The sequence below is a fragment of the Mya arenaria genome, chromosome 2 (genome assembly GCF_026914265.1).
Source record: "Mya arenaria isolate MELC-2E11 chromosome 2, ASM2691426v1".
In the NCBI taxonomy this organism is placed as follows: Eukaryota; Metazoa; Mollusca; class Bivalvia; order Myida; family Myidae; genus Mya; species Mya arenaria.
The window spans coordinates 67,974,518-68,000,867 of record NC_069123.1 but is presented as its reverse complement, the minus strand read 5'-3'; the positions used below and the strand labels follow the sequence as shown (position 1 = coordinate 68,000,867).

At 34.0% G+C, this 26,350-nt stretch overlaps 1 protein-coding gene across 6 annotated transcripts in view; it reads left to right on the top strand.

The window, feature by feature from the left end:
* Nucleotides 1–25,506, top strand: part of LOC128225200 (myosin-J heavy chain-like) — a 33,740-nt gene extending 8,234 nt beyond the window's left edge. For 3 of the 6 annotated variants that reach the window (XM_052935268.1, XM_052935270.1, XM_052935269.1), the window contains exons 10-17: nt 180–277; nt 798–872; nt 1,358–1,458; nt 3,770–3,897; nt 14,248–14,403; nt 15,943–16,170; nt 22,096–22,252; nt 23,030–23,167. In XM_052935268.1, the coding sequence (XP_052791228.1) occupies nt 180–277; nt 798–872; nt 1,358–1,458; nt 3,770–3,897; nt 14,248–14,403; nt 15,943–16,170; nt 22,096–22,248 (939 nt within the window). In that variant the 3' untranslated portion in view covers nt 22,249–22,252; nt 23,030–23,167. Of the gene's footprint in view, nt 1–179; nt 278–797; nt 873–1,357; nt 1,459–3,769; nt 3,898–14,247; nt 14,404–15,942; nt 16,171–22,095; nt 22,253–23,029 lie in introns of all 6 variants that reach the window. The other 3 variants (XM_052935272.1, XM_052935271.1, XM_052935267.1) reach the window with 1 other exon arrangement.
* Nucleotides 25,507–26,350: the final 844 nt, after the last annotated feature.

Here is a 26,350-nt window from a genome sequence, read left to right as displayed (position 1 = left end):
TTTGTCGTTTTAAATATTTTATAAAAGATACATGTACCTGTTTATAATTTTTGCAGTTGCGGTGATAAATAAGGATAACACTTATTGCTGACAAAGATATATGCAAACTTATCATCATTTTCAAAATTATTTATGACCTTTTGTAATATGCTTGAAACTTTTGTTTTGTGTAAATTCAGCAAGAGAAGCATCGGTTGAAGCAGGAGCTGGCGGAGTTGGCCATCGCTCTCAACATGGAGGCACAGAAAGGACGAGTACAATCATTCGAGGCCAACAGGTACACAAGATTTCTTCCTTCCCCAAGTACAGCATTCAAATGATTGGTGGAATTATTTACCAAAATTTATCAGAAGTAAAAAAAGCTTTTATTTGTAACTGTTGACTGTAGACTGATTTGATTTTAGCTAGTCTGTTTTTCTAAAGAAAAAAAAGTTGGGCTATTGCAATAACCTCAGTGTTTTCGTAAGCAATGCCTAAAAAACGTTGCCCTGACTGTAATAATTTTTGATGGCCCTCATTAAACTGAAAAAAAAAAAAACAAGAAGAAAAGATAAGTGTTCTTTGATTAATTTTCTCAATTCAAGCCTTTTACTTTTCCATGTTTTTGAAAATTGTGACAAGTCCAATTATGTTAAAAAAAATCCCCAGCAGCAAACACTATGTAAGTTCAAGGCTTTGTTTTGTTTTTTTTATTCATTCATAAATTAACATGATGTTATAAAGCTTCCCTTTAGCATCTTGAATTGTTATTAAAATGATTTTCATGTTTGTGTAACAATTGAATGCCATTCTTGCAGAGAGAAAAAAAGGGAGACAACAAACAAAATTGTGCAAGATCTCACTACCAAACAGGATTTGGAAAACAAACTTGCGTAAGTTACTTCCCTTGCATTATATGGATTGTTTATGATCATAAGAAGTACAACCCATTTTGGAGGTAAAAGAACAAAATATCTTTGTAACATTTATTACATATGACATACCATTATATTTTTTGTGTTGGCTGTGAAGCTATTTCTGCATCATAATCATACTTTTGTTTCCAGTTAATAACTTTTGAATGACTGTGAAGAGTCTTTAAACTTAATATACACATTGGATATGGTCAGTAAATACCCCTCACCCTAGGTCAAAGGTTAAGATGACCTGTTTTAGAAAAATGATGGGCGCTTTCCTTTCTGATAAAAGGTCATGGTCATAGTGACTTTTATTAGAATAATTATTGGTGCTCCTGACCTGCAACACAAGCCATTTGCATAATTAGTTTCACAAACCCACTTCTTGGTCATTTACGTATGCAAAAACAAATAAAGAAAAAAATCACCTTGAAACATCCTATTTTTTTCTTCAATTCTAGGAAGAGTGATGGTGACAACAAGCAGGCCGAGATGACGAAGCGGAAGCTGGCTGCCGATCTTGCACTCACCAAGGCACACATCGCCATCAAACAGAGAGATGGTATGCTATAAAGTTTTGTAAAACAAAGCTGGTACATATAACTATTTGGTCATGAGATCAATTCATCTTTCTAAAATCCTGGTGTACTTATGTTAAGGTAACAGAACCATATTCTTGTACACTGAAAATACCATAATTGACCTTACTGACTTCATGCCCTGATAGAGACACTGGATGGTGTTTTCATTAGCATTTTGGGGATTCTAGGACCTAATAGTGCTTATCCCAATTCAAAACATGAGCAAATAGAGCTTTTTGTCTGTTAAACAATGTATCAGTAGCCATTTAGTTGACAGGACAGCATCATATAAACATGTACCCTGAAATACTACTCTAAGGAAACACACCACCAATTTTTAATGTTCAATTAGGGAAATGTTAATAATCCAGATGGCATAAAAAACATACTGCATCAACAGTCATGATCCCCCAATCAAAATCTCCATTCATGGACATGAAATTATTTACCTCTACATGGTAGACAATTGGTTACAGGAGATATCCTTAAGAATTATGCAATTGTGTCCCTGATAAAGCAAGATGAAAAATCTTTAAGTTATCATGAGTCTTAAACTTTAGTGAATTATTTCATATTTCATTGCGTGCCCTACCTCTAAGGTCAAGGTCACATTTTCAGGTTTATCATTATGGAATGCTGCATATATGCATATACAGTATAGTAAATTGTGTCCTGGCTGTTACAGTGGTCATGCACAGGAGTGATTTTAAAATATGTGTTTAGCACATAAAGGCGTGGTATTGCATGCAAGACCAGCTTCCCTACCTCAAAGTTCAAGTCACATTTGGAATGCTGCATATATGCATAGACAGTATAGTTGGACATGTTCAGGCTGTACCTTTGTCATGCATAAAGGGATTTAAAAATTACTTGGCACATGTACAGTATATAAAGATAACGTGTCTGGTTCAAGACCCATGTATCTTCCTCTAATTGCATCACTCCTCCACACTTGACGTCAACCATCATGGGATTTCAAAATTACTTGGCACATGTACAGTATATAAAGATAACGTGTCCGGTTCAAGACCCATGTTTCTCCCACCTCAGATAAGTGGATCCATTAATTTCACCATGCTAGAAATTCTTATCTTGCCCACGGGCGAAGATAAAATGCCCGTATGGAACTTCTTTTTAATGGTCGCCACATTGTAATTACCTCCCTTGTTGAAGACTGTCGTCTGTAGCATCATGGAAACCTTGTCTTGTGGCAATATTTAGAACGCTAGTTAATTATTTCTCGCTTCAAATGTCACCAGAAAACAGTTTTCACGCACCTTTCAAGAAATAATGCTTCACTCTTCTTAGAACTATTTAAAGACCGATCAGACCATTTACATACTCTGAATCACTGGGCGAATATCCATGACAACCACGAATTATCGCATATCCGTACGCAATTATTTTCATTAATCACAAAAGAGTTCCAGCAAAAAAATACATTTTTACTTAATTTTGTTTAACTGTGGTGGGAGAAAAAGCATCTTCCATAGCTGCTCATATTCGATAGGTTCATTCCGACCCTTGCGAAGGGTGTTTTGCGGAAACTCGGTAAACCACGTTTCCGCAAAACACCCTACGCTCGGGTAGGAATGAACCTATCTTACACTCTCGGCCATGGAAGATACTTATAATCTTCCTCTAATTGCATCACTCCTCCGCACTTGACGTCAACCATCATGGAAACTGACTATGCTTTAAGTTTATGATAGTTCTTTCTGAATGTAGACATATTAGTTTGTGCATAATCCATTGAGCTGGATGGTACTTTGGGGGACGTTCATCACTTACTGTGACAGCTCTTGTTTTTTAGAAATGTTACTAAAACCATGTTGCTTACCAGTAAATCATCTTTATATCACAATGTAAGACAGCAGATGTGATAAATCGTGACCGCTTAAAAGGAAGTAATCTCTGTTTGAACAGCTAATTAGCATTAGTCAAGTTGTTTCTGTATTAAAAATATAATGAAAGCCACAAACCTTACAAACTGTACGCATCCCGAGAATGTTTCAACAGGTGATATTTTCATTATTTATTGACACCATGCATAAAACACACACATATTAAATGTTATTTGAATTAGATGAGGCAAGAGAAAATGAACCTTTCAGCCTTATGGATGTACATAACATACATATTCCAATACATGTACATGAACACCTTGTTCACAAATGAGTCAAATGTTTCAAAGTCAGACATGTACGTGTGGGGGATTTCACAACTAGGCCTAGAGATATAACCAAGAGCAAGTATTTCGAATGAAACCTAAGGAATAAAATGTTCTTTCAGACCAGCGTCACTTGAAGAGTACACTGATTCGCCTGGACGATAATTCCAACGTGCAGCGTGATCTGAACGAGGCAGCCTTTCACGCAGAGATGGATCTCCGCAGCAAACAGATGCAGCAAAACATTGAGGTAAAATATAAGTATGCTTCGTTTATACCTCCATATTTTTCTTAAATTGATTGGCAGGATGTGACTCCCTCTTATGTCCATTAATTGCCGGGGTGGAAACTGAGGACAGTACCTGTATCCCTTTCAAGAGGCCATATTGTGATGTATTTCATTTCTATACATAAAACGTATGTATGTTTGTATGCTATTTGTCAAATAAATAAAGTTTAAACTAAGAGGCCAAGAAAACGTGTCCCTTGTGGAGCTGGAACTCTACAATGAGGGGCTGTTACTTATACCACTGGATCAACTTCAACCCCTATATAATTCAGTCATTTACTGATAATGATAAACTTCCAGTCCTATTCTGTATGTTTGTATATAAACAATCTGTACTAGATCTTACTAATGCTAATGGCAAAGCGAATATAAGGATATATTTTTAATAAGATTGAGCCCACACATTGCCTAGTTTGAAGGACTACACATCATGATTGGAGTGTTTTGCAACTTTAAGTTTTACCTTCACTGTCTGAATACAATTCTGAAATTTCATGTTTCCCAAAGGCTGGTGAATATGAGGTGTTGATGGTTATATAACTTTATTTATGAAGCCACCTTGGTATATTTAATTTCAGTAATATATTCAAAAATGTTATCCAGAATTTAATTTGATATAATTTAATTGGATAAAACTGTTTTATGTCACAATGGTGAAATATTTACATCAAAACAGGTGTGGTGGTCATTTTTCTTTGAAGGCATTTTAATTTGATGTCTTCTTTTTGATGTGATGTCATGAACTTTCGTATCGTAGGAATAAGTAACATCCCCTTCGAAGCTATATACAAACTGTGAGAAAATATTTTGTATCTAAGTTTGAAACGTTTCTTAATTGCTCACACTATTTGATTTAAAGTGAATACACCTCTTTTCTATGTGACAAAGAGGTGTAGAATCAGTTACTTTGATAAAAACAATTTTTACAATCAATTCAAAATCACTTTCCATTGAAATTTACTGTCTTATAAATATTTGCTTTGAACCCCCACTGTAAATACCATGTCAGAGTGGGCAAGATGATGCAGCAATAATTCATTGGTAATTGTTTTATTCTGTTTGAAGTGTTTTATGGATTCCTTGGTCAGGTTTGACAGTGTTTTGTCAATTTTCAATCATAAATTTTAGCACTGAAATTATTTTTAGCATACTTGTCCATAAGTATCCATGTATATGGATTAGTTTAATAAAATATTGTGTCAAGGATTACCAACCTTTTTTCCCCTTTATTTTAAGTTTTTGTTATCTTTGTGAACCAAAACATATCCCGTAAGTAAGAAGTGGCTAAGACTTATTCAATAAAAAAAGTACTGGGTAAAAACATATCCCGTTAATACATACTGGTAGAACATCCCATAAATAAGTGCTGGGTAAAACATATCCCTTAAATACATATTGGGTTAAATATATCCTGTAAATACATATTGGGTAAAACATACCCTGTAAGTACATCTGGGTAAAACATCCCATAAATAAGTACTGGGTAAAACATCCCATAAATAAGTACTGGGTAAAACATCCCATAAATAAGTACTGGGTAAAACATCCCATAAATAAGTACTGGGTAAAACATCCCATAAATACATATTGGGTAAAACATCCCAAAAATAAGTACTGGGTAAAACATCCCATAAATAAGTAGTGGGTAAAACATCCCATAAATAAGTACTGGGTAAAACATCCCATAAATAAGTACTGGGTAAAACATCCCATAAATAAGTACTGGGTAAAATATCCCATAAATAAGTGCTGGGTAAAACATCCCATAAATAAGTGCTGGGTAAAACATCCCATAAATAAGTGCTGGGTAAAACATCCCATAAATAAGTACTGGGTAAAACATCCCATAAATAAGTGCTGGGTAAAACATCCCATAAATACATATTTGGTAAAACATCCCATAAATAAGTACTGGGTAAAACATCCCACAAATAAGTGCTGGGTAAAACATCCCATAAATAAGTACTGGGTAAAACATCCCATAAATAAGTGCTGGGTAAAACATCCCATAAATAAGTACTGGGTAAAACATCCCATAAATAAGTGCTAGGTAAAACATCCCATAAATAAGTACTGGGTAAAACATCCCATAAATAAGTGCTGGGTAAAACATCCCATAAATAAGTACTTGGTAAAACATCCCATAAATAAGTGCTGGGTAAAACATCCCATAAATAAGTACACACCCCATAAATAAGTGCTGGGTAAAACATCCCATAAATAAGTGCTGGGTAAAACATCCCATAAATAAGTACTGGGTAAAACATCCCGTAAATAAGTGCTGGGTAAAACATCCCATAAATAAGTGCTGGGTAAAACATCCCATAAATAAGTGCTGGGTAAAACATCCCATAAATAAGTACTGGGTAAAACATCCCATAAATAAGTGCTGGGTAAAACATCCCATAAATAAGTACTGGGTAAAACATCCCATAAATAAGTACTGGGTAAAACATCCCGTAAATAAGTGCTGGGTAAAACATCCCATAAATAAGTACTGGGTAAAACATCCCATAAATAAGTGCTGGGTAAAACATCCCATAAATAAGTACTGGGTAAAACATCCCATAAATAAGTACTGGGTAAAACATCCCATTAATAAGTACTGGGTAAAACATCCTTTAAAGAAGTACTGGGTAAAACATCCCGTAAATAAGTACTGGGTAAAACATCCCATAAATAAGTACTGGGTAAAACATCCCATAAATAAGTACTGGGTAAAACATCCCATTAATAAGTACTGGGTAAAACATCCTATAAAGAAGTACTGGGTAAAACATCCCGTAAATAAGTACTGGGTAAAACATCCCGTAAATAAGTACTGGGTAAAACATCCCATAATAAGTACTGGGTAAAACATTCTGTAAAGTAGAACTGGGTAAAACATCCCATAAATAAGTACTGGATTAAACATCCTGTAAATAAGTACTAGATAAAACATCCCGTAAAAAAGTACTGGGTAAAACATCCCGTAAATAAGTACTGGGTAAAACATCCCATAAATAAGTACTGGGTAAAACATCCCATAAATAAGTACTGGGTAAAACATCCCGTAAATAAGTGCTGGGTAAAACATCCCGTAAATAAGTACTGGGTAAAACATCCCATAAATAAGTACTGGGTAAAACATCCCATAAATAAGTACTGGGTAAAACATCCCATAAATAAGTACTGGGTAAAACATCCCATAAATAAGTGCTGGGTAAAACATCCCATAAATAAGTGCTGGGTAAAACATCCCATAAATAAGTGCTGGGTAAAACATCCCATAAATAAGTACTGGGTAAAACATCCCATAAATAAGTACTGGGTAAAACATCCCATAAATAAGTGCTGGGTAAAACATCCCGTAAATAAGTACTGGGTAAAACATCCCATAAATAAGTACTGGGTAAAACATCCCATAAATAAGTGCTGGGTAAAACATCCCGTAAATAAGTACTGGGTAAAACATCCCATAAATAAGTGCTGGGTAAAACATCCCATAAATAAGTGCTAGGTAAAACATCCCATAAATAAGTACTGGGTAAAACATCCCGTAAATAAGTGCTGGGTAAAACATCCCATAAATAAGTACTGGGTAAAACATCCCATAAATAAGTACTGGGTAAAACATCCCGTAAATAAGTACTGGGTAAAACATCCCATAAATAAGTACTGGGTAAAACATCCCATAAATAAGTGCTAGGTAAAACATCCCATAAATAAGTACTGGGTAAAACATCCCATAAATAAGTACTGGGTAAAACATCCCATAAATAAGTGCTAGGTAAAACATCCCATAAATAAGTACTGGGTAAAACATCCCATAAATAAGTGCTGGGTAAAACATCCCATAAATAAGTACTGGGTAAAACATCCCATAAATAAGTACTGGGTAAAACATCCCATAAATAAGTGCTGGGTAAAACATCCCGTAAATAAGTACTGGGTAAAACATCCCATAAATAAGTACTGGGTAAAACATCCCATAAATAAGTGCTGGGTAAAACATCCCGTAAATAAGTACTGGGTAAAACATCCCGTAAATAAGTACTGGGTAAAACATCCCATAAATAAGTACTGGGTAAAACATCCCGTAAATAAGTACTGGGTAAAACATCCCGTAAATAAGTACTGGGTAAAACATCCCATAAATAAGTGCTGGGTAAAACATCCCGGAAATAAGTACTGGGTAAAGCATCCCGTAAATAAGTACTAGGTAAAACATCCCGTAAATAAGTAGTGGGTAAAACATATCCAGTAAATAAGTACTGGGTAAAACATCCCGTAAATAAGTACTGGGTAAAGCATATCCCGTAAATAAGTAGTGGGTAAAACATAAATAAGGACTGGGTTAATCTAAAAACAAGTTGAGAATATTTGTGACTTGTGTTTAACAGCAAAATACTTCAAGCTGACTCGGCTTTTTATGTTAAGAAATCCCTTTTTGGATTCATAGTAAAGTGTGTGAACCACACACCATTTTCCCAACTTAAACAAGGTGTTTGTTAATTGTTCTGATTCTGCCTGTGTACAGCCTTGTCCACAAAGAATTCCAATATACTCCCATTTGAAATGAAATATTTCACAAACTATTTTCCTAACAATATACTTTTTCTCTTCAAAGGACATTTTTGAAATACAATATATGTATTTACAGTGTTTTTAATTGCTGCAGGTTCTTTTTAAACTGTTGACAGTAATTTGACCCAAATCACTGCGGATAATAAGAGAAAGTTTTGAAGCTTTGCACTTAAACTTTTAAAAGATAATGGCTAATTCAGAAGGCCCAATGATAACTGATCATTTTGCCAAAGGCTTATAAAATTAAGAATGCTAAATTAAAAAGTGGCAAATCATTCACGATTCCAATTATTGTGACTTTTATAGTTTTTAATAAACATAAATCATTGTTGCTGACAAACTACCGATTTCATGCAAGTGTAAAATAACCCCCAGGAGCGTACAAGCACAATTGATACAAAATGATGGGGTATTAAAATATTCTGTGTCACTTAAATACCTAATTTCAAGGTCCCAAAACTATGTTGATTCTATAAATTTGAAAAATGAGTTTCCACTCATGGACCTATGCTCATAAATGATATGGATGTTCTGAAAAAATAACTTCAAAAAGGCCATGCAGTGATTAAAAAAGTCTTTGCATGGGTATAACATGTTGAAAAAGAATGTTTATAACAATTGTGTTTTATAGATGAAATTCTTTGCAAAATGAGAAAAGAGAATATGAAAAAGTAACTGAATGATCTTAACTTGTAATTTATTGGGCAGAAATGACCAAAATTTGGCATATTCTCTCACAAGAGATTCAAGAGTTATTTCCCCTGTTTGAAAATGAATTTTTTACCTTAATTAGGGCTTCACCTCTCCAAAATAATTTAGTCTTTTTTAACATTGATTAATTATATCATATTGTATGTATTTTTAAAACAACAGATGTGGCTCGTAATGTCCAGTAAATGTATTTACCTATGTTTATAAAGATGCCTTTCAGGCTTCATATCTGTAAATATCAATAGTTATGTAATGTTGATCTTACATTTTAAAACGTCATCTACTTTGAATGATTTAGACACATGTATGTAGACATGACTCTTAAGAGTATGGATGAATGGAACACGGAACACTTTGAAATGCTTTGGGTTGTACTTTAAACCAATTTTGCATGATACAAACTTCATATGGAACATAAATGAACAATAGCAACTTTGAAAACTTGAAAAACAACAACAAAAAATAGACGTTAAATAAGGAGCAGGAGTCCTTTTTTTAATGTTTTGTGGCTCTTTCTGAACATATACAGAATGATAACTTACACCTGATCATCTTTATATTTGATAGGAATGTGCACATGTTTATGCCCCCACAAAGTGGCGGCATATAGGGTTGCCCTTGTCCGTACGTACGTCTGTCTGTCTGTCTGTACGTACGTACGTACGTCCCGAAGATTGTTTCCGATCTAATTCTTGAAAATCGTTTGTCCAATCCTCACCAAACTTTAAACACATGTTTGTGACCATAATATCTTGATCAAGTTCGATAGTCATGGAAATCGCTTTAGTCATTTAGGAGTTACGGCCCTTTTTTGCCAAAAATACTTCAAAAATATATGTTTCCAATCTAATTCTTGAAAAGTATGTGTCCAATCCTCACCAAACTTTACATACATGATTGTGACCATAATATCTTGATCAAGTTCGATAGCCATGGAAATCGCTTTTGTCATTTAGGAGTTACGGCCCTTTATTTGCAAAAAAAGACTTGTTTATTCAATTATAGGTAAAAATTTCACCCCATTTTGTCTAAAACAAAAGGTTTCTGACCTTGAAACTGTTTCTTAATGCTCCTTTGAGGGTTACCATGAACATGGTGCAACAAAAATTTACCTTTAGTTACATAACAAGACATGAGGAAAGAATTATCAGAAAAAATCCAAAAAGGATCAAAATGAAATATAAATAAATAAATAACAAATAGCTGATCTTTATTTATCCATAAATAATGATGAAGAAAACACTCATTAAGATATAACATAGTTAAGATATAGGCAGAATACTGTTCTTGAAATAAATTGCATTTTTCAGTTCACATTATGACATGTTAAAGTGCTCCATGCCGTGTGGGGCGGTTGTTAAAAAATGCACATAAAAAGGCTTCCAATCAGAAATTTTGAATGAAATTTTCAATACTTACAATTAAGATATTGCACAACTTGTTTTTAATGTTCTATTGTTTACATTAATATTTGATGGAATGAATTTGCTCCTGCCCACAAACTTTATAAACGACCCTCTATGATAAATTTTATATAAATGTTAAAAGTGATAATTAGGGATGACTTTCTATTAGAAAAAGCCAAAAAAATGACAAGTATTGTATTTATGTTTATCCACTTATGGAGATGAAATGGCATTACTCAAAATTAATTAAAAACCTTATTATATAGATGTCACTTTTTGCCATGAATGTAAATGTCAGTCCATTCAGCAATTTATCAATTATAATAATTCTAGAGCGTAATTTGAGAGTTATGACCCTATTCTGATTTTTTATTTGCCAATTCATGATGATTGTTAGGACTCTTTTGATGTCAAATAAACATGTTTTGTATACTAAAACCCTGCAAACATTTTTTTGTAGCTTTTTGATTGTTTTGGAAAGAAAAGGGGGAATTACATCCTTCTATTTGTTTATCAAATAAGATGAAATTTGTTGCCAAAAACTGCTAATACTACTGGTTGTTTGAAAAATAATTTGTTGATTTTGACTTTCACCAACATGTTGAAGAAAAAAAGCAAAACATAGTGGCACCTTGTTGATCCCAAGCAATCCGGCGTGTCTTGTTGAACAGGAACCACTCCCGGGCAGCTCATAATGTGTCCAGGACAGTCTGTAGCTGATCCACGATGGTCTGGGATGTCATCTGTCTGGGCTCCGTGTTGATCTGTTGTGATGCCATGTTGGGTGTGGCCTGGTCCAATGTTTTGAGACCATTCACTCAATTATGTCGAGGAGCATCAAAGACCACACTGGATCATGATACATCTTGATCCAGGGTGTTCCTTGTCCATCTGGGGTAGTCTGTGTTGGCGTGACTGTAGCTTAAGATAGACAAGGAACACCCTGGATCAAAATGTTCTTTGTCTGTGAAGCTGTTGTCAGATGATGAAAGATGCAAGTGAAAGGTTGATATGCCTTATTTTCATGTTTGAACCGAATATGTGTCTCAAAACGTTTTCTTGTCAATGAATCTATGTTTAAGTGTTTTTTAATTGTTACATATATTTCATTCATGTCGACTATTATTTTTTATCTTTCTCGTGACATCAGCTCATGTTACTACTTGTCCCTTTACTCACAAAGTTTGCTCCATTCGCTAACATTAAATTCAAGGCTGCCTGTAAAAATGAAGAAAGTTTTCATTTCAAAGTATATATCAGATATTATTTTGTAAAAACCCATTAAAAAGGTTTAAGGCATTAATTTACAATGATTTTATCTTCACTTAGGATTTAAATCATTCACAAGATATGATCGTAAAAATGAAAGTAATTTCTTTGTGACAAATTGTACCTTAATCTTGTATTTTGTTACAAATTTCTCTGTCATAAATGGTCTATAAACTTGAAACACACGCTTTCCAGTATCTCCCATTGAGGCGTTCCATTTGAAACCATAATATTCGCACCATAAGCACAAAAAAAGTGTACCATTTCACTCGGATATTGGTTATATTTTGTCATTTATATGAATATTATTGCGCATTCTGCAGAGATTTATTGTCAAATAATTCAGTGCAAAAATATCTAATAGGTATATTACACATTTATAATACTTTATAACATAATCAAAATCAAAATATGAATAAATCATGTTATTATGAATAAATCTTACTTTTATATTTTATATTATAATTATGAACACTATTAGTTCTTACTTGCCCTTGTGATTTATGTGTTAGGAAACTTCAAATATGGGGGCTGATTTATGGAAGCATATAAAAAAAATAAGATATTTCACCTGAAGTGTAACATTTTGAATTGTTATAATTTCTTGCAAAACCTTAAGATTCTTAAAACCTATGTTTCCATTTAAACAACAACAACACTCAAGTTTCAATTATTGCACAATATACTTTAAGCAGAGGACTTTCAGTTAGTGGAATTGAACAGTAAAGGAATTTGGCACCATATTAAATTAAGATGCATCTATAATATGGCCTAGGACAGCACAGATGTACTAGTCTGTAGCTACTAATATATTAATGGAAACAATTGGAAAAACTTGGCCACACTACTAGCTTTGGATGTATGATGGTGCATTAATAAAGGTTGCTTGTAAAATTAAAATGGCGATGACGCGTGCGTGCGCCTACAAAGTTGATGTCTGTCTGTACTTCGTTTAGTGTCAGATGGGCGATTTTTTACCTGAAAAATAGCAAAGCAGCTCAGAGTGAGATGATTCTGTAATTGAATTAATACGATATCTTCTTGATATGTAGCTAAATGTTAAGAATTCTGACATTGTAAACCATCCCTATACATCCGAGGTTGTTTCGAAGGAAAACAGCCAAGGTGCTCCGATCATTATAGATAATTACATATTAAAAAAAAATAGAACAGTAAGATTTTGGACCTCCAACAAAGTTTTTTGGGTGGGGTTCACTTTGAAACAAACAGTTACATCCTTGTTCAGCTAATTTTGTATTGCAAACTTTTTTGTTAAATTGGATTGGAGTCTCTTTACGAGTTATGAATTATTGACATTAAAGGTTACTACAACGGGCTTTGTTGACTACCTGGTAGTTGAATCAAACTGTCGAATGCAAACACACCGCTTGCAACACCTACCATGTAATTTGTAGATAATTTTGGAATGGACAGAATATGTATCTAATATAGAGTAAACAGGGTGTATAAAGGTGCTATCCAAAGCATGCCTTTGATTAGAGTACGATATGAAATTGTATTTACTTGAACTCTATGATCACACAGAAAAACTTTGTGGCTAAATCTAAATGTATGTTTATAGGAATACAGAGAAATAAAATCCAATCTTAGGGTAATAAGATAGTATTTGCTCAACAGAGACTGATAGTCCAAAATTATCAATATTTTGTAAATATCAAAAAGTGGGCTGAAGTATAATTGCGGTATCCAGACTGTGGAGTTTTTGATAAATGCCAAATATGCAATTTAGATTTGGTATAGTAAATTCAAGCAAGAAGCACTGACTCTGCATCACTGACTGTATGATGCCTCCAAGTCTAGAGTTCCCTGATTTAGTACCCACATGATACAGCAAATAGTTTGCATGTTTGTGCCCAGCCATTATTGTACCCACAACTATTGTTAGCAGTCAACAGGTTATTGTTGAACATTCCAAGTCTGTTTGTTAATGATGATAATTATCTATTTTATTCAGTATTTTTACAATAACTGTTCTGTGGTGCTGCACATATTGTGCAAATACCTGTGATCAAGGTGCACATTACTGTTAATTGGGGTTCAGTCGTGAGATCAATATCACAATTAACAGAGGTGGCATGTTTTGTCTACATTTTCTCCTCAATATTTTCAAATGTCATGTAATGTTTCTTCAGCACATTCCAGGCCCTCACTGTGTTGTGCGCAAGCTTTTCTGAATGCCGCACTGTACTTGCTCATGATTTTTTCAAAATGTTTCAGGTTCACACACTGTACCTGCTCATTATCCTTTCCACTGGTGTCATAGTTTATTCCTAATTTCTGGTTCTTATATATTGTCTTCTGTTTTTCCAATTTTCACAGTCTGTTCATAATATTCCAGGTCCACACATCGCGGCGAGCTCTCCTGATGAAGAAGACCATGAAGCAGAAGAAGGTGACAGATGAGGCCAAACAGAAGGTCTGGGAAGAGAGGTTCAGGAAACGTGCCAGTGAGAAGGCCAGACTTGAACATGAGGACTCACTGAAATTCTTCCAGGTATTGTTCTCATCAGACTGCCACACACTACAGCTAACTTTGTAGGAGTTGTGTTATGGACAAACACTGCAAGATGAAACCAAATCCAGGAATGAGCTTACAGCACAAGATGATCTCTCTTAGTAAAATGATCTAATCTTACATTCCAGATAAAGCTTTTTTTGCAAAACATTCCTCAATGTTGACTTTGAAGTGTAGACAAGTTTTGTATTTTCTCTCAGAAAGCTATAAATGTCCTTCAGGCAGGGGCTTACATTGCTATATAAACCTTTGTGGCCAATCATCGTCAAATAAACTGTGTATGTTGTCCTCCAGGTAGGGGCTTACATTGCATGATAAATATTTTTTGGAAGTATGAACTTCTAAGGATGGCATTATGCAGACATTTAGATTTGGGCACAAAGTGAAGACTTACATTGCTGACTTCCAGTTATGTGCCATATTTGCCAGGAGTTGACATGCATTGCTGTAGTGTACTGTAGTATGTAAGAACCCAATGTTTGATAAGAATGGAATGAGGTTTGCAGGATTTCCATGGAACTGGTACAAGTACATACACTGGCATAATTCATAGTCATCAAGGTATGAGCTTCAATATTGAAAGCATATAAACTTCCATGGTATAATAATGTAGACTCAAGGGGAAAACAGTATGAAGAATTTATTTTGTGAATTTCATTTTATGTGTATAGAGAAACAGTGAAATGTTTTGTTTTCTGGTATCAGTGCAGATGCACTTGTTTCAGTTTTTTTTTTTACTTTCTCTTTGTTGATATCCAGTTTGGTTGATGCTTGTAAATTTCTCAAACACTGAATTGAGTAATATAAACATCTTGAGAAATAACAATATGTAGATTATCTCGGGCACTTTGGACTAAAATGTTTGAGTTAAATTTTTGTTTGATGTATTGTAAAATGCCCAATAAAATAACCATTTGTCTTTATAAATTAAGAACGTTTAGCTTATTCAGTGATAATATCAACTTATAACAATTAAAATGTCTGTACGTTTTATGTTCTGGGTAAAATTTTAAAGAGAAACACCCCATTGAAGATATCATAGTTTCATCGGTGCATTTCAAATATACGTTCAAATCCCTTTTAATTACATTGTGCATATAATTTAAACAGAACCTATTTTAGTTTGATAGCTTTTTGCACTTTTGAAGTTTGAATTCATCAGTATCTGAAAGTGTTCCTGTGTAAACTATCTCATTTTTGTGGTTGATCAGTTTTCTTGTTATCTTTTAAACCAGTTGCTTTTCTGTCTTGTTATGATGTTGTCACATGATACTTAACAGTTGATACTGGAAACACCAACTGGAAACCAAGTCTTAAACATGGGGGGTCCTTGGAAGGTTTATTGACCTTATGAAGTTTTTATTTATTTCACAGAAAATAGCAATAAAGATCCAGAGTTTACCATTTGTGTTGGAGAAGGCAGACAATTCATAGTTTAATGCAAAGTATTTTCTCCAGAAAAAATAACCACATAAGGAAGGACTGGAAACATTCTAAAATGTTCCGGATATTTTCCAGAAAATGGTAACGAAAGGTGAAGAGCAGGAGCAGCACCTGTATGGCAAGGTTCGCAATGCTGAATACAGTCGCCAGAAACAGGATCAGGCCGTGCGACGTCTACAGCAACAGTTGGCGGAAGTAAAAAGGCGTAATGCAGCCATCGTCAAGCAAACGCTGGCGGAACGTAACCAAGAGGAGGTTGAATTGGAGCAGGCTCTGATCAGGGAGAAAGCTGAGCTTGATAAGGTATTACTGGATTTTCATGTGTTGTGTTTAATTGCATGCCTGTCCTTAAAATGTGTTATTGATGCATGATCAAGTGCTATACATGTATAGGTAAGAGTTAATTAAGTAATTTCTTTGCGAGGAAGCAGAGCACAGCAAAGTAACCCTTGTTTCTTATTCTCAAAGAAATTAATTAATAAATTCTTACCAACTTAAGTGGTAGCCCCTCGCAAAATGCATCAGCTTTACAATTAAGCTGAGCGCTGTCACTGCATGGCGGAACAATCGATAGCAGAGACACTGAAATTGTGCCATTGCGCAGGTGTAGTTATTGCAAATTACTTAATCTTGAAGACTTATACTCAGCAATAAGTAACAATTCTTCTCAATTAAGAAACTTAACATTTGAAAAATAGAGCGCACTAATTGGCTGAAAATGTAGGGCAAACATTAGTATTTCTAGATACAACTGTCTGCAAATAAGCTGAGCAATAAATCATGATCAAATTGCCATTTAACACTGAAGAGTCAGTGCCTTTGGCAGTCAGAATCAAATCTTTGAAGAGAATCATTTGTCACCAGCAGAACTTTGCATGTTTATTAAAGCTACAATTTAATTTGCCCATTGAAATGAAACCAATGCCAACTATACATGTATGGATGCTTCACAGGGTTATGAGCCTGCCTCTGAAGAACTAAATTCCATGTGATTAGAAAGAATATGCCAAATCACTGACGGCGGCAGTCGGTGTTATTTTGATGTGATGGGCAAAAGTTGTAATTGATTCAAAATTATTAGTTTTGGTGCTTCAAAACCTTGAAATGCTTAATTCATATGCAAACAGTGGTATATACATACTATGTTTTATTGCACGTTTCCCTTTCTGTATACTTGTTTACCACATTGTATGTGCAACTATTGTTAAACATGTTGTAGTTTAAGACATTTTTCAAACTCGTCCAAACTAGGACGAGTTTGAAAAATGTCTTATAAGCCAGGAACATGATGTACCAACTCATGTTAAAATGGCTTTATTCTGCCACAATGGATCTGCGTGTAATTTCAAATGATTAAAAAACTTGCCATGTTATCAAGTTTCATCGTAAATATTGCGCAGCAATTTTTGTGTCAAGATCAAGTTAATACATTGACATTTGTGATAATAATTTGAGAAATGCAAAGAAGACATGCTTCCATTGAAATAATTAATTGTAAACACCTGTGAATCCAAGTTTTTGCACATTTTAATGTCAGTAGCTTTTATTCATTTAGATTAATGTCATAATCTGGCTGGCTTAAGTGTTTGAATAATTTTGATATTTTACAGCGATTACCAGTTGACAAATTGCTATCATTATGGAGAAGGTCGTTCTTTAATATGTGCAAAATTGCGTCCCTTTTTTCTGCAGATTTGATCTTAATTCTTTTAAACTTAATTCTTTTGTCACAACAATTGTGTGCATGGACTTTGGTTATTATCTTCTTGACAGAACTTATCAATTACAGCATGATTGGTATCTAACTCTGTGGTTAACCATGATTTTGGTTTTCATTCATTTCACCGTAATATGTAGATTTTAAAGGGGGGTTCTGTCATATTGTTTACACATCAAAATGGAAATATGTTATATTCTAAATAATGTCAATAAACACTTTTTTTCTTCATATCAATTTGAAGGTATGTTTCTCATGCTGTAAAATACAAATTGTTTTTTATAACTTTGAATTTTTCAACCAGTTGCTCTAAGTAAAAGTTTATCAGGCATTTGAATTGTTAAGACCAAAATTAACTAATACTCTCTTAGTGTTGGCGCAATAGTCTCTTTACTAGCCAGCGCACATGCATGAACCCCTGAATAATCCACTTAATAAACCAGTTAATGACTAAATGGAACTTTGGGGGTTGTCTGAAGCTTTCTAAGGAATAAATCAAAACCTGCCCAGGGATCCAAATAAGGAGCTACGGATGAAAATACTAAAAAATATGTTTATGTAATTGAGGCTCTTTTTTGATCAATCAATTAGCTCACAATTGTCATTTCTGGCTCCTCTTCAACATTAAGTGTTTATCTTTGTCTCTGTCAATATATAACCTTAAGTCGTTGTACATCATTTTAGTTCAATGCTGAGTAAATTTTATATAAATCAAACTATAATACTATAATATATACACTTACACATATTTTTATATCTGACAAATTTTTCAATCCCATTAAAAGTCCCATTTATCATAAAATGACATAATCTGCTCATCCATTACATCTATTGAAATCATCAATCAAATTTGGGCATAAATATTAAAGTGTGTTTACAAAGGAAAAAATGAAATCAAAATGTTCATTCATGGGTTATTTATCATGTTCTGACAATGGCCAGTAACTTTATGATAGATTTACAATTAAATAACTTATAAGTTTTGATTTAAAGTTAATACATCATGTATAAAGTTTTGCTCTGAACTGGAAAACATGCTTTTTATAGACCATAAAGCATTTTGCATAAAATTATGTCATGTGCTAAAAAGGCCCTGCATATATACCATATTTCTAAAAGGCTTCTCAAAGTATTTTGCTCAGAAAACCAGGGGACTTTGCCCTCAACTAGGTGGATTTGCCCTCAACAAGGAGGAGTTTGTACTTCAACAGGTGGAAATTTGCCCTCAACTAAGGGAATTTTGCCCTTCAACTAGGAGGATTTTGACCTTCCAACTAGGGAAGTTTTGCCCTCAGCTAGGGGGATTTTGCTCTTCAACAGAGGCGGCTTTGTCCTCATCTAGGGGGATTTTGCCTTTCAACTAGGGGGATTTTGCCTTTCAACTAGGAGAGGTTGCCCTCAACTTAGGGAATTTTGCCCTTCAACAAGTGGGAATTTTGCCCTTCAAGTAGGTGGATTGTGCCCTTCAACTGGGGGATTTTTTCCTTCAACTAGGGGAAGTTGCCCTCAACTAGGGGGATTTTGCCCTTCAACTAGGGGTCATTTTGTTCTTCAACTAGAGGGATTTTGCCCTTCAGCAAGTTGAATTTGCCCTCAACTAGGTGGATTTTGCCCTCAACTAAGGGGAATTTTGCCTTTCAACTAGGGGGATTTTGCCTTTCAACTAGGAGAAGTTGCCCTCAACTTAGGCAATTTTGCCCTTCAACTAGGGGGATTTCACTCTTCAACTAGAGGGATTTTGCCCTTCAGCAAGTTGGATTTTGCCCTCATCAAGGGGGACTTTGCCCTTCAGGTAGGGGTAATTTTGCCCTTCAACTAGGGGGATTTTCATAGATCATCATTAATTGCGTCCGCTGGGGCAAGATCTCTTGAAGGTTGTTCTCTTTTTAATTCCTGGGGATATTCATCCTAAGATCAGGGGTTAGATTGATATGATAACTACAAAGTTTGTTTTTACCCCACTGGGGGATATGGCATGTAAGGCCTTGTCTCCATCTATGAAATTGTTAAATTCATGCCCTAGGCCTGTTATAAATTTTGCCATGTAGTATTTTATGGTACAAGGCGTATTCATGATATTCATGAAGTAAGCAGGTTTCTTTAAAGAAAAAATAACATACTGTTCATAATTTTCATTTTCTTTTTAAATGAGAAATACACCAGACTGGTAAGCCTATTTTCTTGTAAAAACAAAATAATTGATTTGCTAAACAAAATCATTGATTGGCTATATTCTATACCTAAAGCTGCCTTTTCAAAGTAACCCTTGCATACTTTAGTACCTCACAATGCAATGCTTCTTGGTTTAATTTGAAAATAGTTAAGTTCATTTGAATGGGGTTTTTTTATCAGCCGGTACTTTACATTCTCTCATATACATTGTTTTTTCTATATATTCATGTGAAGAGCACATATTTCATTCTGTGGCAATACAAGTTGTTTGGGAAGATGGTATTCAATCTCAAGAAAACATACACACATTTCACAGATTATTGCTAACTACTCTTTCTGATGTTCCATTTCCTTGATCTAACAGTCAGTCAATTAAAATCTTTTTTGTACAAAAAATCTTACTAAATCATTTTGTCAACTTCAAATGAGGCAAAATAACACAAAAGTTTTGGTGGTAATTATGCCTATTGAAGCAGTCTCTGATCACAAAACCATTTTTGCCTTTGGTATGGAACTAATATGTTCATAAGTTTCTTCTTGGTGTAAATTGATGGCCTTTACAATGTTGGGGTCTTCAAAAGAGTATCTTTTCTATCGGAAGCCTTTAATCTGGGCTGCTCTTGACAGGTAATCGCTCCTTCAAACAAGGATACCTTCTGATTTATTTGTTGACAAAAACTGAACTGTCACAGTGATATTGCTTTCAATCTAAACCTTGAACAAGTACAAATGATCATTACTGTAAGGCCTAACATGGCATTCTATCTTTTGTTTACTGCTGAGGGTGTTACTCCCCCTCCCCCCTGCTGACCATATATTCTTCTTTTTTTGGTAAAGTCAGATCCTGCATAACAAATAATTTAAAACTATTTTGTAAGCTTGCATACCAAATTAAGACAGATATTTTAAGTTTCTGCAAACTGCATACCCCCGTCTCAAGTCCTCTGTAAAACATCCTTGAAACTGTGTACCAGAAAGGGGGTTAAAACCACCTGCATCATTCAGTATGTATCTTTACCTGTAGCTTTTGTAATAAGCCTTAAGATGGACAAAACAGTCGAGAAGCTGGTCTTGCTACAGTATCAGGAACTCAGCATGAATCCCTAGGACATCTGCAGGTGATAGATCCAAGAAATGTCCTGTGTCTCAATACAAATGCTCTTGGTATCATGAAACTACACCAGGAACATTCTGTTCAATAGGCATTAATTATGATTGCCTTATTTGCTGACTACTGGCAGTTAGTGTCATGGTCTGAGGTCATTTGTTCTCCTTTTGGTTTCATTGTTGGTTTTATGGCATTGGTTTTATACACAACTTTAAAAAGTCTGTAAATAAGCTTTTGAAAAAATGTCATACTTCAATCAATGATGATTTGTCATAATAGACATCTTGTCTTATTCGGCAGACTGTCAGATTTGGCAATGCCTTTCGATAAAGTTTTGTGCATGGAAACAAGAAAAAACAACATTAATTACGATGACCATTATATCTAATGGACAACAATATACCAGCCATGTTTACAGTGTCATACAAGAATGATGAGATTAGGGACTTGCCAAGAAGAGGCATTGACATGATTATACACATTTAACTCAAATATCTAAATAATGTTGTAGTTTTTTTCAAAACTGGTACTCCGAGTTTTCAGGTCAAGTTGCCTAAATGTTTCATAACAGATTAACATACAGACAGGTCTGGATTATTTTGTTGATTTTTTTTTTAACTTAAAAACTGAGCCTATCATTAATTATACACTCACCATCAGCAATGATACCACAAATCAGAATAAACGAGCCAAAGAACAAAGATGGCAGTTTCTCCTTTTTTTAAAAGGAATGTTCTGTGTTGTTTTTGCAACTTTTGAACATCAAACTTAAATTATTTTTATCTTTTAACGATAAAGGGCTTTCTTCATCAAGTTCGAAAGTTATCATCATACAACATGTAACTGATTACAATGACTTTATATTGTTTATTCTATGATTATTTGGCCAGTAAGTGTTTGGTTTAGGATTACATGTCTACTGTTGATATTTGTAATTTAGATAAATTTGTCTCATAAATTTAATCAAGCTTACTGTGAAAAGTGTAGTATTTTAATCACTAATCAACTTCTTATTCATAACATTCTTCGTTGACAATTATTTGTGATATATAGTGATGAATAGCATTTTGTTCAGAGAAATGGAAAAGATTTTAATATTTAAATTCCAGGGAGTCAATTCGCACAATTCTTTGAAACTTTAGGTTTACAAAATTTTAATTTAATGAGAAAGCTTAACACCAAACATGGGCCTTTGTGAAGACTGTTTCTACTCTTGATATCTTTACTTCAGATGCATGTTGAAAGAGAAGAAACTTATTATACCCTGCAAAGTCATCGCCAGGGCCTTAAAACTGACAAACTAAATCTCGTTGGTTTCGAAAAGCAACATTCTAGAAATGTAGGGATCGGAAACACCACAGACACACTAGAAGCTTATGCTTAAACATGTAAATATAACCCATAGCCATGCACTCGTGTAGCAATTGCAGACCAAAAAAACATAACTGTATTATTCTAAAATTGTCCTGTCCCGTTTGTCATGGAATAAAATCATGATGTACAGTTTTAAAATCAGTGGTCTGGTAAATTATATTTGACTAAACTTTATTATGATAAAAAACAACAACATAAATGTATTATTCTGAAATTGTCCTGTTCCGTTTGTCATGGAAAAAAATCATGATGTACAGTTTTATAATCATTGGTCCAGTAAAAAATATTTGACTAAACTTTATTATGATAAAAAAAAAGTTTAATGAATGACTTTATTAAATAAAATACTGTACTTTTTCGCAAGAGTGAAATATTTAGTTTGTAGGACTTTGAAATCACTCTTTAGAATACGGAAATGTTTAGTCTACATTATACTTGATTAACGAGAGTCGTTATGAAATATAAGACTGTTGGTTACCATAGTTATTTCACTTCTTATCATTCATGGGCTGTATGCTTATAGTTGGATAAAAAGTATTTTTAGTTGAGCTATGGTTTTTGAGAATTGGCTGTTTTCTGTGATTTAAGACATTTTTTTCAGCTTATAATCATTAAACATTTACTGTTATGTCATTATTCACTCAGTTTTAATGCTGTTAATTAACCTTTGCATGAAAAAACGAGTGAATTTATAACTAAAATTCTTGTTTAGCTTTACTTACTGTAACTGCAACATAACTAATCTTATACCATACCTTAATTGTAAAATAATACTAGTATTTTTTTTTCAGACCCATGCTGAGCGTGAGGAGAGCTACACTCGTCTCCAGAAACACAGATTCCACCTTCAGTCAGACAAACACAATCTTGAGGAACATGAATTGGGACACAAGCGACTGCAGCGGATCGGACAGCGCACTCAACAGTCGGTTGACTGTTACTAAATTGAGAGGTGAAAGTGAAAACGTTCTATCTGCTGCTTCATTTAATGTCAGTTAGAACCTTTCCACTTTCTTTTACTCCTCAAAACCTGTGTCCCCATGGTGACACTATGTGTCCCCATGGTGACACTATGGTTGCAGTGTTTTCACAGACCAGTGAAAAGCACTGTTGTGTGCCTTGTCCTCAATTTATATGATACGGGCATTGAAATGCTGCATAATATTATAGTTCCAGTACTTACAAACAGATCACATTCATCTAGGCAAAGGTGACTTAGCTTGTTACAGGCTGAGTACAGAGAAAACTGTCTGACTCCTTGTTACTTAAATTTATGAAAAAAATGGCATTGGGTTGTCCAAAAAAAAGTATACTTGTAATATGAATATGAAATTAATTATAACTGCTTGTATTAAAGGTGGAAAGAGAAAAGCTAGCCTAAGCATTGACAATGCATCCATAAATTAATTATCAAGCCTGCTGTAAATTATATTTGCTTTTCTGTGTGCCGATTTCAGTGTACCTATGATGGAAGTACATGCAAGTTTTCATTGCAAAACAAATATCAATCTCAAGTTATGCTTACTTCATAATGTAATTGCACTTCACCTTTATGGTTAAGTTTGCTGAATGTTCAGATTTGCTCTGAATAATAAACTTCATTACTTTGTATAGATATGATATAAAGCTATTCTTTAAAATATGAAGAGTGTGCCTGTCCATCAATGTTGGGTATAATATGCCATCTCTCCCTTACATGCCCTATAATTGAGTTGTTTTGTCTGACTTTCTGATATAATTTAAATCTTATGTAACTGCAAGCCGTATCCTTGAAATTGTAAACAAACTTTTAAAACTCTGATATGATTTTACTCTCAAAAGTTGCATAATTTAAGTGAACAAATATTGGATTATTGTAGGGTATGACACACTGAAGTGGACATAAGGGCACTTGTATGGGATGATTAGAAATATGAGATGTTCCTGGATTTGTTTGCTAGAGTGCCTAATTTTAAGTTCACACAGTATGTACCATTGACTCAGTGCCTATCAGGTGCTCATGTATTGGTATGGAGTCTTTAGGACTATGTTGATTAAAATTAACATACCAATTGCATTTCCTAAGTGAGCATATATCCATTTAATTGCATTCATTCTCAGATGAAGGCTACATGTTATCCCTCTGATAATACACAACAAAGGTTGTTATTGGTCAAAGGAATCCAGTGATTTTTTTGATGCTGCAGCTGTTTATAGGCCAAATTAAGCACCATATTCAATTGTCTTGGAGGCATTATTTTAGCACCATTGTTGAATTTCCAATAGTTTTTTTATAAATAAGTGTAAATATAAACATTGATTACACTGACCAAATATACTGATTAACCAAGATGAACGGCTATACTAAAATGTTCAATTCTAAATTGTTGTTGTCTTTATATAGATAGGGCCTATCTGGAATAGCTGTATGACTGTAATGAATTTGTTTTCTTTGACATGATATGTTTAAGTCTGTGATTATAAGCCTGTGATCATGTTCCAATGATACTTCTACAGTGTATACATGTACTATGCCAACATGTCATTGAAGTGATGCCTTAACAGTTTTTGTGTACTGAAGTATTCTCACATTTTGTTACTGTCAGCATAACGTTTTACTATTCATACAATTCATATTAATCAATTACAGTGTTGTATGTTGAATTGATCTGTTGTTAAAGCATGTATCGATGTTGCACTCTTGTTTGTTAAAAAACATTTGATATAGATAAATATCAGCATCGGTATGGCATTACATGAGAATATAAATTTTACTTATTCCATCAAAGATAATGCTTGATACAGAATTTAAAATACCTCACTTATTTCATAAGTTACTCTATTAGTTATTCTGTGATATATTTCTGTTTTTATTATGCACATTTTATCACAGACATATTATGTTTATTTGCTACAATATTTTTGTAGTCATTTTTATCCTGTTTTTTTTTTGATTTCAAACATACTTTATCTTTTGCTTTCGATTTTTTATGATATGCATGTTTAAGATCACTGTGAAGAAGAAGTTGACATGTCCAACTACAAATAATTTTGTAAAGATGATGATGTGCTGCTATCCTTTTGATTTTACTATTTGGAAATATTTATTTCTACATATATTTTCTACCAAAATGATACCAGCAGTTATTAGTCTCATGATTTGTTAATATGATAAGCTCATGTTATGTTATACAAGTGTGTTTCTTGCTGACTTCTAATATTGTGTATTTGGCCACAATTTTTATGTTTCAGATCAATGTTATTGTGAAGAAATAAACAGTTATTATTGATGAAACTTTTCCTAGTCTAGTATACTGGTCCCCCTAAGTCAGTCTTGATATTGACCCTAAACTCTAATGTAAGGAGTAGCAATGTCAATTGCAGAATTGTTTTCCTGAAATACATAAGGTCACACCAGGTGTTAAACATAAATGCATTGTGCTAGCAGCCAAAACCAGTCAATTATTTCTGACTGATTTGACTGTTTAATACACATAAATCACTCCATTTAATATATCAGTTTGGCAATTACGTGATACCGACAGGTGCTTTATCACAAGAAGTCAAGTTTTAGTGAAAATAGAACGAAATTACTGAGTATTTTCCAGCCAATTTGTCAGAATGAATTGTATTGAATATCCAACTGAACGCAACAAACAAGAAGCAATCACCGATCGTAGCTAACATGAAATTGATAGAACAAACTCGAAGCCTTGAAACAGTATAAATAAATGAAGTATTTTGCCGCATTATTTTCATGTTTCATGCTGATATTCCATTTATCATGTAAGTCCAATGATGAAATTCATGAACACTATATTATCAGAGTAGCGCTTTTGTCGGAATGAAAATTTAAGCCAATTAATGAAAATATTGGCGCAATAAACTGGGCGTGGGTAGTTCATAAATACCTATACTCAGCAAAAGGATTTATTGTTACCAGACATTTGGAACCGTAGGTTTCTAGGCCTCTCTTTAATGCCCGGCACATTTTCCATCTTCGTAATTAGGAAAGTTGCTGTTTCACTTGTGTTATAAAAACTTGGTTCCAACTTGTCTGCATGAAGGTAGGAATAATGCTGGTAAATGGCCCAAGGTATTGGCAACGTGATTTACTGGAGTAAACAGAATCA